This window comes from Cebus imitator, unplaced genomic scaffold, assembly GCF_001604975.1.
Source record: "Cebus imitator isolate Cc_AM_T3 unplaced genomic scaffold, Cebus_imitator-1.0 Scaffold95, whole genome shotgun sequence".
NCBI lineage: Eukaryota > Metazoa > Chordata > Mammalia > Primates > Cebidae > Cebus > Cebus imitator.
In genome coordinates, this window is record NW_016107410.1 from 4,287,130 (window position 1) to 4,303,866 (window position 16,737).

Consider the following 16,737-nt stretch of genomic DNA (forward strand, 5'->3'; position numbering starts at 1 on the left):
AAAAAAAAAAAAAAACCTCAAAAAATAGAGAAAGCAAAATAAAATATTTACTGGACTGACAATAGCAGAATGGAGATGACCAAGAAACAATGAATGTGAAAATATATCGACAGGCATTATCCAATATGTTCAAAAGAGAACAAAGATGAAGGGCAATACTAAAAGTTATAGCATTTATACCAACAGCCTCAGAAAGACAGGAGAAAAAGTATGGTGTAAACATATATGTATTTGAAGAAATAATTTGGTGAAAGACAATTTTGCTGATTCAAGAAATTCAGTGAACCCCAAACAGGATAATTTCAAAGAAATTATGCTGAAACACATCATAACCACACTGCAGGAAACTAAAGAAAAAAATAATATTGAAGATTGCCATAAAAAGAAAATGGGGAAGAATCATTCTAATGGCTGTAGGTTTCTCTTTGGAAATCATAGAAACCAGAAGGAAGTGGAACATTTTTTAAGTTCTGAAAGGAAAAACTACCAACAAACATTTAGAAAATAAATCTGGTAACAAGTTTCATTTGTCATCAAAAAGTAGAAAATAATTAGGGTTCAGGAGCTCTCTGCCAACAACTAACAAATATTGCCGACAGATACTAAGAAAGACCTAAATGAATGGAGATTTACATCATATTGTGGATTAAAAGATTCAATATTTTAAGATGTCACTTCTGCCCACATTGATAGAGATTCAATGCTGTTGTTATTAAAAAGTCACTGGAGGTAGTGTGAGGAAACCGACAAGCTGATTTCAATATTGACATGGAAATTAAAGGGACCTAGAACAGCAAAAATATCTTGGAAAAGAACAAAGTCCTTTTTAAAAATCTTATTACACAATCAAAACAATCAAACAGTGTGGTATTTGCAAAGTACAAAGAAATAGATAAAAATAAGAGAAGTTAGAGTCCAGATATTGACTTGTACATATAGAGGCAAAGGACCAAGAAATTCAATAAAGGAAGTAAATTCATATCAAAAAATGATACAAATATGGATATCTACATTTTAAAAATACCACCTTAACCCCTAAACACACATTATAGATAAAAATTAAGTCCCAACAGATCAGGGACATAAAACATAAAATCTAAAACTATACAACTTGTAGAAGAAAACACAAAACCACATTTTTGTAAACATAGGGCAGGCAAATGCTCTTAGAATACAGAAAGCATAAACTAGAAAAACAGAGCTTTAATACTAGACTGCTTCTGCTCACCCAGAGACATCATTATTTAAAATAAATATGCAAACCAAAGAATTGCAACACATATTTTGACAAGAGACTTACATTCAAAATATATAAAGAACTCATACAAAACAATAATTTCTTTAAAAAGTGCTCACTTCCTTTAAGTAGGCAAAAGAATTTAACAAATACATAAATAGAAAGTAAGCATATGAAAAGTACTCAACATCTTTTATCATCAAGGTAATACAAATTAATGCATGAGATATAAATACATATCAATTACATTGGCTAAAAATAAAACTATTTCAAATGTTGGTAAAAATAAAACTATTTCAAATGTTGATGAGGGTGTCAATCAACCAAATCTCTCATATATTGCTAGTGGAAATGTAAATGGAACAGCTACTTTGAGAAACAGAATCATTGATTATTTTAAAGTTAAGCATATACCATAATACTAGCAATTTCATTACTATGTATTTATCAAAGAGAAATAGGAATATATGCCCATAATAATGACTTGCACATGAATGTTCATAGTAGCTTAATTTATACTAGCCAAAAACTGGAAATCACCCAAATGTATAATAAAGAAAGTGTGTATATTTATACAATTAAATACTACTCGGCAACTGAAGGAAGAAACTACTTACTAATTTATATAATGACATGAATGAATTTCAACAACATTATGCTGTGTGGGAGAATTAAGACACTAAAAAGCATATAGTCCAGATTTCATTCACATGAAATCCAAGACCCAGCAGAACTAATTTGAGCCATTCAATGCAATTCCTATCAAAATCCCAGTTGGCTTTTTTCTTTTTTCCTTTTGCAGAAATGAACATGCTGATGCTAAAATTGATATGGAAATGCAAATGCAAAGGGCTTAGAATAGCAAAAAAACCTTTGGAAAAAAAAAGAACAAAGAGAACACACACTTCTCAATTCCCTCAATTCTAAAACTTACTACATAGTAATACTTGTGTTATTTGATTACTCCAGTAACCCAGACAGTTTCTTACTGGCATACAGATAGGCTAATAGATCAATATAATAGAATTCAAAGTTCAGAAACAGACCTTCACGTTCATGTCAATTGATTTTCAAAAAGGGCACCAAAGCAATTCAATAAAGAAAAAATACTCTTTTCAACAAATGGTGCTAGGATGAATAGATAGCCATATGCAAAATAATGAGGTTGCACCCCTTCCTCAAGCCACACAAAAAATAATCCAAAAGAGACCACAGGCTTTAATGTAAGAAAGGGCTAGAACTATAAAACTCTTACAGGAAAATCTTTCTGACTCTGGGTTAGTCAAAGCATTCTTAAATATGATAACCAGAAGTAAAAGCAACAAAAGAAAAACCAAATTGGAATTCTTCAAAATTCAAAACATTCCTGTTTTAAAGGACACTAGCAAGAAAGCTAAAAGAACATCTAAAGAATGGGAGAACATATTTGCAAATCATTTCTCATAATAGACAGATATGTTTGCAAAAATAATTGCACAAGAATTTTACAGCAGTCTAATGCATAATATGCCACACTGCAAACAACCCAAATATCTGTCAAAAGGAAGATGGATAAACAAATTGCTGTGTATTCATACAGGAACACACCCCTCAGCTATTTTTTAAAAACCAAATTATAGTTGTCCCCCCTTATCCACAGGGAATATGTTCCAGAACCCTAAGTAGATGCCTGAAGCCATATGTAGTACCAAACCCTATGTATACTATTTTTTTCCTATGTGCATGTACGTATGATAAAGTTTAGTTTCTAAATGTGCACAATAAGAGATTAACGACAATAATAAAATAGAAGCATTATAACAATATCCTACAGTAAAAGTAAAATAGGTGTTCCTTGGAAACAAGCACTGAGATACCACGATAGTTGATCTGATAACTGGGCTGAGTACTAAGTGACCAACAGGCAGTGGCATCTACAGTGTGAATCCACTGGACATAAGAATGACTCACGTCCTCAGACAGATTTGACTTCATCACGCTACTCAGCATGGAGCACAATTTATAACTTATGATTTACTTCCAGCATGTTCTACTCAATATTTTCAGATCGCAGCTAACCACAGACAATTGAAATGGCAGCTACTGAAACCTCAGATAAAAGAGGACTAACTACTGTACCAAGACACACAAAATAGAGATGAATCTCAAAAACATTATGTTGAAGCAAAGCAGCCAGACACAAAAGAGTACACACTGTAAACATCTACATAAAGTTCAAAACCAGGCAAGACTCATGCATTACATAAAGTATATCAATGATTGTTTATGCAGGGGTGGGTGTGTGGCTGGCAAGAGTTAAAAGAGAATTTATTGTGGTGATAAAATTATTCTATGCCTGGATCAGGGTGTTGTTTCATAAGTCAATTTAAATTGATCAAATTAGACAATGAAGACATGTTTTTCACCATATATAAGTTTTGTGACAATTTCTTTAAATAAAATGGAAAGAAAGTATCATGCTTCATGGTGTCCTACACTTTTCTGCCTCATTTCAAAAACAACACAGAGACATAGAAGGCCATTCCTATAGAGGAACTAGGGTATTCTGTGCTTAAGAAAGCTGTCTTCTAAAACTCTTGCCTTGTTTGAAAATGAAACAAACCACAACAAAATCTCCATGTTTCCTGGCAGAATGCTGTCTCTGCCTCCAGTATCTGACTTGGAATAAAAGAAAGGAGGAATTTACCTAAATCGGAGGTAGGCAGTCTCAGAGTCAGCAGGGGTTACCTGGAGGGGAGAATGCTATACAGAGAAAATACGATCTTTGGGAATAGCATTTTTCCTTGAAAGAATCCTAGGAAAATCTAAAGGTTTCAAACTGTTCCAACTTTTGAAAGATAGTTTAAAGTTGGACTAAATCAGCTATATAATCCACAGCATTATTCTGAATATTTCTCTGCAAATTCCTAGAATTTTATCTCTTTACAAGTGTTTCATCTGTTGTAATAAAAAAGGGTGTTTAATTTATTAACTTGGTTTTATGTAACCTTTTGCTCAACAGAAGCTATTGCTTTTTACAATGTCTATTCTCCATCTTTTACCTTCACAGTTTATGACCCTAGTGTCATACTTAGACATCCCTTCACTATGCCCAGATCATAAAATGAAAAAAATGTATCTTCTAAAATTTCCCCTAGGCAAGCTAATATTTTCTTCTAAAAGTCTTTCTCTTGTCTTCTTTTGTGATGGTATTATGGTTTTATTTTTAAATTTCAGCATTTTAATTTAAATTTTCTATCAGATTGATACTGACAAAATATTTTAAATACTCAGAAAATGAGACATCAGTTAACACCATTTGAATTTCACAGTTTTTAAATATTTTATGATATTTGTTTCATCACAACATTAAATAAATGGATATAACTAAAGACTTCCCCCTTTTCAGAAGTATCCATTGTAAATTTGGCATGTGTTATTTCTATACATGTTAAATTTTTTTTCTTTTATTGTTTTTGACATCTGCCATGTTCACACACGCAGATCAACTTCATTTTACCTGCTGCATATTATTTCACTGTTTGAAGAAATCAGTTTATTCTTTGTCCTCCTGAGGGACCTTAAAACTGTGTTGGCTTTTTCATTTTTAGAAACAGTGCTAAAGAGTACAGCTTTATAGAAGGCACTTTGTGTATATGTTAGAGATTTTACAAGACAGAAACACAGAAGTGAAATTGCTGGGTTACAGGCTGTATGTATTTTGGCTTCAACTTGACTGGGTAACAGAAAATAAAACTCGCATTGACAATGTAGAATTTCATTTTCTGCATATCCTTGCCTACTGATGTTTTCAGACTTCTAAAATTTTTCCAAATAAATGGGCATGGGTTGCTAGCCAAATGATGTTTTGATTTATGATCTGCATTTTTTTTAGAAGAGAAATTTCAATGTTTATTGGTCACGACACTTTCGTATCAGCTAGCTTCGCATATCTCTATGTCAGTAAGCAGCTTACTTTTCCATTTCAATATTTTTTTTTTTTTAGACGGAGTTTCGCTCTTGTTACCCAGGCTGGAGTGCAATGGCGCGATCTCGGCTCACCGCAACCTCCGCCTCCTGGGTTCAGGCAATTCTCCTGCGTCAGCCTCCTGAGTAGCTGGGATTACAAGCACACAGTACCATGCCCAGCTAATTTTTTGTATTTTTAGTAGAGACGGGGTTTCACCATGTTGACCAGGATGGTCTCGATCTCTTGGCCTCGTGATCCATCCGCCTCGGCCTCCCAAAGTGAGCCACCGTGCCCGGCTTCAATAATTTTTTAAACAAAGGTTTTTATTTCTAATGTATTCAGATTTATCATTGTTTCCCTTTATGGCTTATACATTTGTTTTTTAAATCTGTCCTTATTTCAATATTTTAATGATATTGTCCTATATTAATTTTTTAAAGTTTTAAAATTTTACTTTTATAAGTCTTTAATTTTTCAAAATTAACTTTTGCCTATGGTATTTGGTAGCAGTTAAATGATATCATTTACTATATAAATTGTCATAGCAAGCCAGGCGTGGTAGCTCACACCTAAAATTCCAACATTTGAGAGGCTGAGGCAAGTGGATCCCTGAAGCCAAGCAGTTCTAGACCAGCCTGGGCAACATGTTGAAGCCTTATCTCTCCAAAAACTTTTAAAAGTAGCCAAGTGTGGTGGTGTGCGACTGTAGTCCCAGCTACTCGGGAGGCTGAGGCAGATGGGTCGCTTGAGCCCAGGAGGCAGAAGTTGCAATGAGCCAGGTTATGCCACTGAACTCCAGTCTGTGTAACAGAGCCAGACTCTAAAATAGATGATAGATAGATAGATAGATAGATAGACAGATAGATGATAGATAGAGAGATATTTAGATAGGTAGATAGATAAAAATTATCACAGCAGCCTTTTAAAATTGTTCATTTTGTTCTCACTAAATTGTAATTCCACTTCCATTATATATTTCTATATATGTGTGGGTCTACTTCAGGGCTTTTCATTCTATTCTCTAGTTTATTTGAATATCTATGTCCCAACATTACACTAATTTGCTTTAGCCTTAAACTAAATCTTCATGTATAGTAGGACACCATGTCTCCCCATTATCTTTCTTTAAAATCGTGTCATATGTATATTTAAACTTATATATTTTCATACTAATATTTGTATTAGCTTGCCAAATGCTGTGAAAACCTTCTGGGGTTTCTCATTAAGATTATACTGAAAGCATAAATCATTTGGAGGTAAGTTGATATCTTTATGGTATTCCATCTTCCCTTCCATGAATATGCCATACATATATCTCTTTTTATACCCATTAATAATTTTCTCCATCAATATCTCATACATTTCTTCTGAGATTTATTCCTATATGCCTTTTTTTTACTATTTTAAATATTATAGTTTAAAATCATATTTTCTAAGGACTGATGATTGATATGTAGGAATTCTATTAATTCATTTTATATACAGCAATCTTCTAAATTTTGACTAAAAATTCCTTTAGATTTTCTACTTAGACAATCATTATTTGTAAATAATCTAAACCATGCTTTTTGCCCAGCTCTTATACTACATATCTTACTCCAGTAGCTACAACAATAAAATGAGGCAGTGACAGAAGGCGTTCTAGTATGGTAATGCATTTTAAAAGGAATATTTCTAACATTTCCTCATTGAGTACAATGTTCACTAAAGATTTTCAGTGGAGACATCCTTTATCAATTTAAGGACAATTCCTTTTATTCTTAACTGACTACATTTAAACAATTTATGAACTAATATTAGATTTTGTCAAATATTTTATACTATGTGTATTGAGATTTTGTTTTCTCCTTTAACCTATTACTACTGTCAATGATATTAATGGCTTTTGCAATGTCAGTCAGTCATTGAATTCCTGGAGTAAATACTACTTTAAATAACTCTTATAAATGTGGGCTGGTACACAGCACCCAGATCTTGGTTTCAAATGATGCTGTTCATTAGCAGGAACCAGGTAACCTTTGAAAAATTGCTGATTCTAAGGCAGGGGTAAGAAATACCCAACATAAGCCTGGAGCATCTTACAATGGCAGAAAGAAAGAAAAAGTGCTAAAAAACAAACAAACAAACAAACAAAAAACCAGGAAAAACAACAACAACAACAAAAAACCCAACAAGATGGGATCGTGTAAGGGAGATCAAAAGTTGGTATAATTTGAACCAAATAAAGTAGTACTGCTTTACCATGCAAAGTATAAAATAAATATCAATGCAGTCATATAAATAATAGTGAAGAAGAGACAAATGTCCCATGCAGAAGAATTCAAACTAATTTCTGTAGATATTCTACCCTCAAGGAGGTGGAGTATATTTCCCAAGCCAGTAAGTATGTGCTGCACATAGTGACTTCCTCCCAAAGATTACAGGATAGAAAGGGCAGTAGGAAGGCAAAGAGTAACTTTACAGTAGAGAAATATGACACACACTACTTCAGCCAAATGATCGAGGTTCATCTCAACAGTGACAAATTAGGCCAGGTGCAGTGGCTCACACCCATAATTCCAACACTTTGGAAAGCAAAGGCAGGTAGATCGCTTGAGCCCAGGAGTTCAAGACCAGCCTGGACAATGGGGTGAGACCTTGCCTCTACAAAAATTATAAAATTTAGCTGGGCGTGGTGGCATGCACCTGTAGTCCCAGTTACTTGGGAGGCTGCGATGGAAGAATCTCTTGAGCCCAGGAGGAGAGGTTGCAGAGAACTGAAATTGCACCACACCACTCCAGCCTGGGCAATAGAACAAGACCCTGTCTCAAAGCAAAAAAACAGTGACAAGTCATGTTGATGATATATACTTTCAATATGGTGTGATACAAAATGGAAATTTAACTCATGGTTTACTTTCCAAAAATATACCCAAATCTAATCGTGAGAAAACCATTAGACAAATCCCAATGAGACACACAGTGCCACATAAACCTAACCAGTACTTCTTAACAAGTTATCAAAAACAAGGAAAGCCTGAGAAACTGTCAAAACCAAGAGAAGCTTTAGGAGTATGACAAGTACATGTAATGTGTATCTTGGACTGGATCCTGGAGCAGAAAAAGGACATTAGGCAAAACTATGGAAATCTGGCTAAAGTATAGACTTCATTAATAGTGCATCAATATTAGTTTATCAACTCTGACAAGTGTACCATACTAATGCAAAGTATTCACAATAAAGAAAACTGGGTACAAGACACATGAAAACACTCTAGATTATGTATGCAGTTTTTCTGTAATAAAAAGTTTATTTTTTATAAGTGAGTTGGGGATCTAGTTTGTGTAATAGAACTTTCAACAGAAAGGTATAAGCGGTCAAGTAATTGACATAGGCTGATATGAACATTTCTAATACAGTAAGGGTAGTAATAAAGGCTGCACTGCTCAACAAATGGTGTTGAAAAATTAGCGATTAATTTGGGGAAAAATTTATCTCTGATCTCTACCTCATGCCAAATTAATTCCACCTGAAATTTATAAAAATTTACATTAAAAAACTATAAAAGTTCTAGAAGCTAATGAGAATGAATATCTTCATACTCTTGGGGGTAGGAAGGACATTTTTTATACATACCAATATTTAAGAAAACACTGAAGTGTTAAGGACAGAAGAGACCTCTCAGTAAACTGAGTCTGCAACATTTCAGCACAAGATGAAACAACCCCCAGGATGAATAGAAACATAATCTCAAAGAGTTTGTAAAAAAAAAAAAAAAAAAAAAAAAAAAAAAAAAAAAAAAAAAAAAAAAAAAAAAAAAAAACTGAACGGTACCTATGAAAAACAATGGTGGCATTTATTTCCTGGAAGAGGAAATTAAGAACAAAGATAACAAATATAAAACATCTAGTACACTGAAGAAAGTTTCCAAAAATAAAGATCTGAGTTAATAGAACAAATAAGCAGACAATATTGATTTAAAAAAATAATAACAATGAAGTAACATGTCCAAGTTAACAGTAATTAGGTAACTACTGGTGGGGATGGACTTTGGATCCAGACTGGTCTCACTTTCAAGCTCATGTTATTTCTGTTTCTACATATGTGCTCAATTCGTCATTAAAAAGAAGTCCTCTTATTTTTAGAAGAAAATGCAATGTGGTACCCTGTACTGGATCTTAGATCAGAAAAGGGGCATTGCCAGAAAAACTGCTCTAATAAAGTCTCAAGCTTAATTAATAGTAGTATACCAATGCTAATCTCTTAGTTTTGACAACTACATAGTTATGTAAGATGCTAACGTTAGAAGAAACTGAGTAATGGGTGGGTAGGTGTGTAACATTTCTGTAAATCTAAAATTATTTCAAACTAAAAGTTTATTAAAAAATAAAAGAAATCTTGGCTGGGCATGTTGGCTCATATCTGTAATCCCAGCACTTTGGGAAGTCAAGGTGGGTGGATCATCTGAGGTTGGGAATTTGAGACCAGCCTGGCAAACATGGTGAAACCCCATCTCTACTAGAAATATAAAACTTAGCTGGGCATGGTGGTAGTGCCTGTAATCCCAGCTACTTTGGAGGCTGAGGCAGGAGCATCGCTTGAACGTGGGAGGCAAAAGTTGCAATGAGCTGAGATCATGCCATCGCACTCTAGCCTGGGCAACAAGAGCGAAACTCCATCTCAAAAATAAAATAAAATAATTAAATAAAATAAAGTAAATCTCTCAAAATGCTGCCTTGGGGCTATCTTAAAACTTGTAAGTGTAGAGATTTATTGCATAAAATCAAATTTTAAAGAGGGCATCCTTTGTGTTAAAGACTTTGATTATAACAGCTTTGTTGATGACTTTAAAAATAGATACCAGTCTTAATTTAATTATATAGCTTCTCTGTAAAGACAGCTTGACTTCTTCCATACCATTTTACCTTTCACATGAATAAAAATATAGAAAACTGTAAACAATAATCTCTGAATACACACAGTAATCTAGTTGTGATGAACTATTTTCCATTTCTGCTATAGACGTAACAAATGTTCTGTGAAAAAAAACCCCTTGTAACAGCAATAATTAAATTTAAAGGATTAATAGAACTGCCTAATTTTTTAGGAGCTGTCAGATACTGAAAGAATCAGGACTTCAAAAATAAGTGAATTTTAGGAGCAGAGAAGCTGATGCATATAATTAAATAGAAAACTCAGAGGAGTTTGACTATGTAAAGGAACAGGGAGAAGAAGTTACTCAGAAAGAGGGAGAACTAAAATAAAGACATTAATGAAAATCAGGGCTTATGGTGTCTCCAAGGAATTGAGATGTGACAAATCATGGAATGGGAAGGGAGATGGTAAGAATATGAATAGTATTAAGTTCAATCACTTAGTACTGGGGCCTTGCTAGAAGTCTTCTGATCATTCCTATCTCCCAAAGCCTGAGTCAGGGATCCATTGGGACCCTGATGGTACACCCATACCTCCCATCCTCCCTACCTCCCAACCCCCATCACTTTTTGCTTTCTCTTTTTACTCTTCACCCTCTCCCCTCAATCCCCTCAAGCCAGGCCTGCCTGCCTGCAGTTCCCCTGGCACTCCAGGTCTTTGCATGTGCTGATATCCCTACTGGAATGCCCCTCCCCCCAGCAACCTCATGGTAAAAACTCCTTCACCTCCTTAAGGTTTTGCTCAGATATTAACTTTTCAGTGATTTACTACTATACATGTTCCATTGATTGATTGATTGACAGGGTTTTGCTCTGTCACCCAGGCTGGAATGCAGTGGTATGATCACGGCTCACTGCAACCTCTGCCTCCTGGGTTCAAGTGATCCTCCTGCCTCAGCCTCCCAAGCAGATAGGACCACAGGTGCGCACCACCATGCCTGGCTAATTTTTTGTATTTTTGTAGAGATGCGGTTTCCCTATGTTGCCCAGGCTGGGTTTAAACTCTGGAGCTCAAATGATCCTCCCAATACTATGCACATCTTATTTTAAATATCCCCTACCCAGGTTTTTTTTTTTCTCATAGCTGCTTCTATGTGCTAACATTTTAATCATATCGAATATCTGTCTCACCAACCACTAAACTGTAGGGTGTCAGATTTTGCCTGTGTTCACTGTTCCTCCAGCGGCTAGAATAGTGCTGGGCACATAATAAATGCTCAATAAATATTTGTCCAACCCATCAATACGAAAGTGTGATTTTTCATTACCATAATTAAAATTAGAATAATGAAACATTCGTAATTTTTCCAAAGTCATTTTTTGAGCAGTTGGGTGTCATCCTTGTACCTGTGTTTTCTGGGTATTTTCTACAATGAACTTCTATAATGTTTTAAAAAGGAGGATTTGTCTTTGTAAAATACTAGACTGCTGTCTGGGATCATTTCAACTCAATGTCAGAGTGAGAAAAAAATCAAAGTTTGTTCTTTCAAGGCCTGTTCTTCTTATCAGCTTAAATAACATTTAGTTATTACCAGAAAGAGATGCTTATCATGAAAACTTTACATGAGCAAATGCTCAAAAGCACAATCCACGAAGTAAAGGAATCACAAAATTTCCACCTCCTCATTTTAACGATGAGGCAACTGACCTATGAAAGTTACTTCCTCACATTCAACTAGAACATCGCTGATCAAGTGGTGAGCAGAAGCTAGTCCTAAACAAAAGATCAAAACACTACAGAATGACCAAGCCCATTAGTATTTTGAAATTCAGGGAGAAGTCCAGATTGGAAATGCTCAGTCCACCATCCAACTAGACCTTTATTTTCTCCATCTTGTTTCCATTTCATTGCTCAAAGATGTTCATAAATGTTTTCGTTTTTTTTTTTTTTTTTTTTTTTTTTTTTNTATTTGAGACAGGGTTTTTGGAGTGCAGTGGTGTGATCTCGTCTCACTGCAACCTCCACCTCCCAGGTTCAAGCGATTCTCATGTCTCAGCCTCCCGAGTAGCTGGGATTATAGGCGCCTACCACCATGCCAAGCGAATTTCTGTATTTTTAGTAGAGACAGGGTTTCACAATGTTGGCCAGGCTGGTCTCGAACTCCTGACCTCAGGTGATCTGCCCACCTCGGCCTCCTAAAGTGCTGAGATTACAGGTGTGAGCCACTGCACCCAGCCATGAATGTTTCTTTGTATCATTTGAACATTCAAGATTCTTTTTGCATTAAGATAAACACTGTGATCACCTTCCTAAGTATTTTAGCATGCTCAGGGGCCACTGTGCCTTCCAGACACCTCTCAACATTTGGCCTCTTATTCTAGCCCTTTGATTTCCCTGCTGAGAGAAGTATGAGGCCAGCATATTTTACAAATTTCACACCCTTTTCAGTGGATGGCTTGTCAGTTAACTCTCATGAAATCAAATGGAAGCAGTCTTCAGGGTATAAAAATGTGCTACTTATCTAACTCTTTTACTGAAAACTTGCACACATTCCATTGTTTTGCCATAAGTAGGAGAAAAAATAAATCTGGTGCTGTATTTTTGTTTCAGAAGTAGCAACAGCAGTTACTCCACACATGCATTCCCCAGGTCCCCAGACAGTCATCTCTGATGTTACAAGTGGCACAGAGGCAGATACTTTGGCAAAGACAGTCTATGAAATGAAGTTGCTGTGGACCAAAACAACCATATTGATTTTCAGTACAATTCAAAAAACAAGGAAACATCAGTTTTCCAAATGGCACAAGCTGAAAAGGACAAGGAAAAATATATTGCAAATAGTGAAGAGAAGGAAAATAATAAAGACAATTACATTAGCAAACATCTTAGTGTTCTGAACACTAAGATGGTTGTTGTTTGTTTTTTAAGTTCAAAGAGCTGAGAGGGTTGAATTACGTTGAACTGTCGCTCATTTACAGATATCGTGGTCATTGCTGGAAGTCTGGGCATCCAGGAAACTTCACAAAACAAAGCCTTAGCATCCTTGGACATCTGAACATCTTATTTAAAGCCTCATTTTAAAAAAATTAATATCTCTCACTCTGTTGGCAAATGGCCAAGCTGTATAAATTGTATTATAAATACATCATTTGCTAAAATATCATTAAGCTTGCTGCAAGCAAATATTTTCCATAGATATCCTTAATGAAGCAAAGTAGCTTTCAAGCCAGAGACCTCTGGATGCTATGGAATGAGGAGAAGGCAGTCAGGACTTACCATGGCCCCCTCACTTGTTCTTTGGGCAACTTCTCGCTGCAGTCGGGCCACTGCCAACTTCTCCCTGGAGAAACAAAAGCACATGATTAGTTGACCATTCTCAGGGTAGAGGCGACACCGGCATGACCATGAAACATTCTTTTGAGGTCTCTAGAGGAATTCCTTCCTTGGTTTAGCTCACTTCCTCCACTATACTTTCTATAAATATTTAAAGTGATTGGTCCTGAATGCATTGTTTTCATTGAGTGTCATGAAAGAGATTTTTTTTTTTTTTTGCCATGGATTTTTTTAGTAGCCAAATAAATGTTAAATGCTGAGTAGATGCTTTGCTTTCAGTTCATTAACATATATCACTCATAAATAACATTTTTCATGGCTATAATATTTGTCTTTTCAACTTTGCTTATACATTTTTAATTATTTTTATTTCTTTTGTTGCTCTCTGTATCAATAATAAATATTAAGAAGCAAACAAAATGTAACTCCTTTCTATTTTTAACATAACAATAGAAAATCATTTGCATGCTTGCTACATAATAGGCACCATGTTGGGAATTGTACCTGTTCTCATTTGAGCCTGACAACAATCCAATGGGTGATTTCACTATGCCCATTTTATAGATGAAGAAACTGAGGCCCAAAAAGGCTAATACACTAAGTCCTCAGCTGGTATATAGTATTTTTTTAGGATCAAATTTTAGATTTCCTTACTACAAGCCCTAAATAAAAATTTTGCTTATCATTTTTCAGTATATAAAAATGCATGTCTAAAAATAAGATTATTTATTTTAGTATTCCTTATTTAACAATGGGATTCATTTTTAGATCCCTTATAATTCTGGTTCTACTTAAAATATATCCAATATTCACCAAAATTTTAAGAATACTGTTGTAAAGTGATAGATATTCATTTTGGACAGATTTTCAATTATTCTTTAAAATAGTGGATAGATGTCATAGGAGTAAATGAACTCTTCTGGTAATCCCTAAAATGTTAGTTTTATAAGGATTTCCCCTGATATTCTTCTACTACCATCCTACTATCAAGATGAGGAACTATTTGAGTGATATTTCATCTTTTAGTCTTCCATTTGCACAGGATCAGCTATATGCAAACATAGGGGAAGCAGCTCAATCCCTAGAAATGTTCCCACTGGGGAAAACAGAAGTGAAAATTTCTTCTTTCCTAAGTGCTTGGATCTTTGAATTGCCTACAGCTATCAAGAAGACATGTGCTTTTGTTTGGTTGCAGCTGGGCAGTCTTTTAGTAGAAATAATTCTCACTGAATAAATACCTAAAGGCACAGACTAGAAGAAAGGAGACTAGAATAGGAGACATTCCAGGCATACAAGTTTTGGGAGTCTGTGGCAGGATCTGAGTACACCTGTAAGAAGGGGCAGCAGAGTAGATAGGAAGTAGCCACGAAGGGATGGAAGCCACGTGCCTCGCTAGACAGGCCAAGTAAACAACGCAGAAAGCCCCTATGTATTCTCTGACTCAAGTCCTAGTGAACAGATGAAAGGAGCTCAGTGAAAAGAATCAATGAAAGGAACAAAGAATTGAAAGAGAAGGATGTGTGACTTCTGTTTTAATATGAAAATTGAGCACATTAATCTCTTCTTTCCCAGAAACTGTTAAAATGTAGTATAGAGGTAACCATGGTAAATACTTATAAAGTCAAAGAAAACATGAGAATCACATGCTCCATACTCTATGAACCAGCAGTTCCACTCTGAAGTCTAAACTGAACAGAAATACAAGTATATGTTCACCAACAGACATGTACCAGAATGTTCATAATAGCACTTTAGTAACCTTATGAGCTGAAAATGCACATACTCATTAACAATAGAATAGATATGTCAACTTTAGCATAGTTATATGCTGGAATACTATATGACACTGAAAAGGAATAATCTACATTTAATCATAACAATATATAGAATACCGCAAATATGCTGTTGAGCAACAGAAGCAAGTACAAAAAAGTATATACTTTATTTCCTATTTAGATAAAATGCAAATAGAAGCAAAACTCCCATACAACTTGATAAGACAAGATAAAGAAATAAAAGACACGAATATCAAAGGGAAGAGGTAAAACTGTATCTATTTATAGATGAAATTATTTTCTAAGTAGAAAATCTGATGGAGTTTACTACACAACTAAAAAGTGAATTTAGCAAAGTCAGCAGATAGAAGCCAATGTACAAAAATAATTATATTTTATATACTAGTACCAAACAATTGGAAAATAAAACTTCTAAAGCATCTATTTATAATAATGTCAAAAAAATAAGACATTTAGGAAATACATTTAGCAAAAGATTTGTAAGACTGCTATGCTAAAAACTACAAAACACTGCTAACCAGGATTAAAGGAAACTAATAGAAATATATACCACATTCATGGATTGAAAGATTTTATATTATTACACTGTCAAAATTTGTATCAAATAAATCTATAAATTCTTTTTAACTGCAATGTGCAACTCTACTGAATAAAGAGAAAGACTGGGTAATGAGAAATACGAAATCCAATAAAGAATTGAAATTTTTCTTTTCTTTTCTTGATATGTTTTTTTCTTTTCTTAAAAGAAGCCCCTGGACAACAGCTATGTAGAAATCCAGAGGAAAACCAATCTGGATTGCAGCAAGCGGATGGAGAGCCTCAGAAGGATGACTCTAAGAATAAAAGTTGAACCAGAATAGATTACCTATGTGTTTGTAAGTATTGAGAAGAGTTGTAGAGTTTTACTTTAAAGCTTAAGAACAAGAAAGTGGAATATGAAAACCTAAGCCAATGGAAGGAAGTGGCAATTATTAATGCTAGAAGAAAACAAAGTTATTCTAGAAATGCAATTCTAAACTTCTACTAGATTCAGCTGTGAATGACATTTACTTTGTTTTATCATTGTAATTATTAACTAAATCAATTTACAATTTAATAAAAAAATTAGAGAAAGGGAGGCATGGAGAAACAGGTAGTACAGAAACACTAAATCCTTATCTTCCATAACAGAAAGATAATACAGAATGTTTAAAGTGATCTAGAAACAGAAGTTCAAACATATTATTTAGATACAAGGATGCAAAATGTGGAAGGTTTGATCTAAAAGAATGGAGAGAGGCGGTGCCAGGGGTGTAAGATGCAGAGTAGGAAAGGTGGGGTGCATATCATTGCATTTGATTTCCAAAGTATGTACATATATGACTTTGATTAAAAAACTTCTCAAAAACGTATATTTTTAAAACCAACTGGCCCATGTCATTTTTATTAAAAACATCATAGTAATACATTACTAGAAAGAAAAAAGATGGCCGGGCGCGGTGGCTCACGCCTGTAATCCCAGCACTTTGGGAGGCCGAGGCGGGTGGATCACGAGGTCAAGAGATCGAGACCATCCTGGTCAACATGG

General features: G+C 34.7%; 1 protein-coding gene across 1 annotated transcript in view; it reads right to left on the bottom strand.

Moving 5' to 3' along the window:
• Positions 1-16,737, bottom strand: part of NCKAP5 (NCK associated protein 5) — a 977,727-nt gene that overhangs the window by 528,280 nt on the left and 432,710 nt on the right. Inside the window, exon 4 of the mRNA XM_037741167.1 lies at positions 13,318-13,381. Coding sequence (XP_037597095.1) covers positions 13,318-13,381 — 64 coding nt within the window. The remainder of the gene's footprint in view (positions 1-13,317; positions 13,382-16,737) is intronic.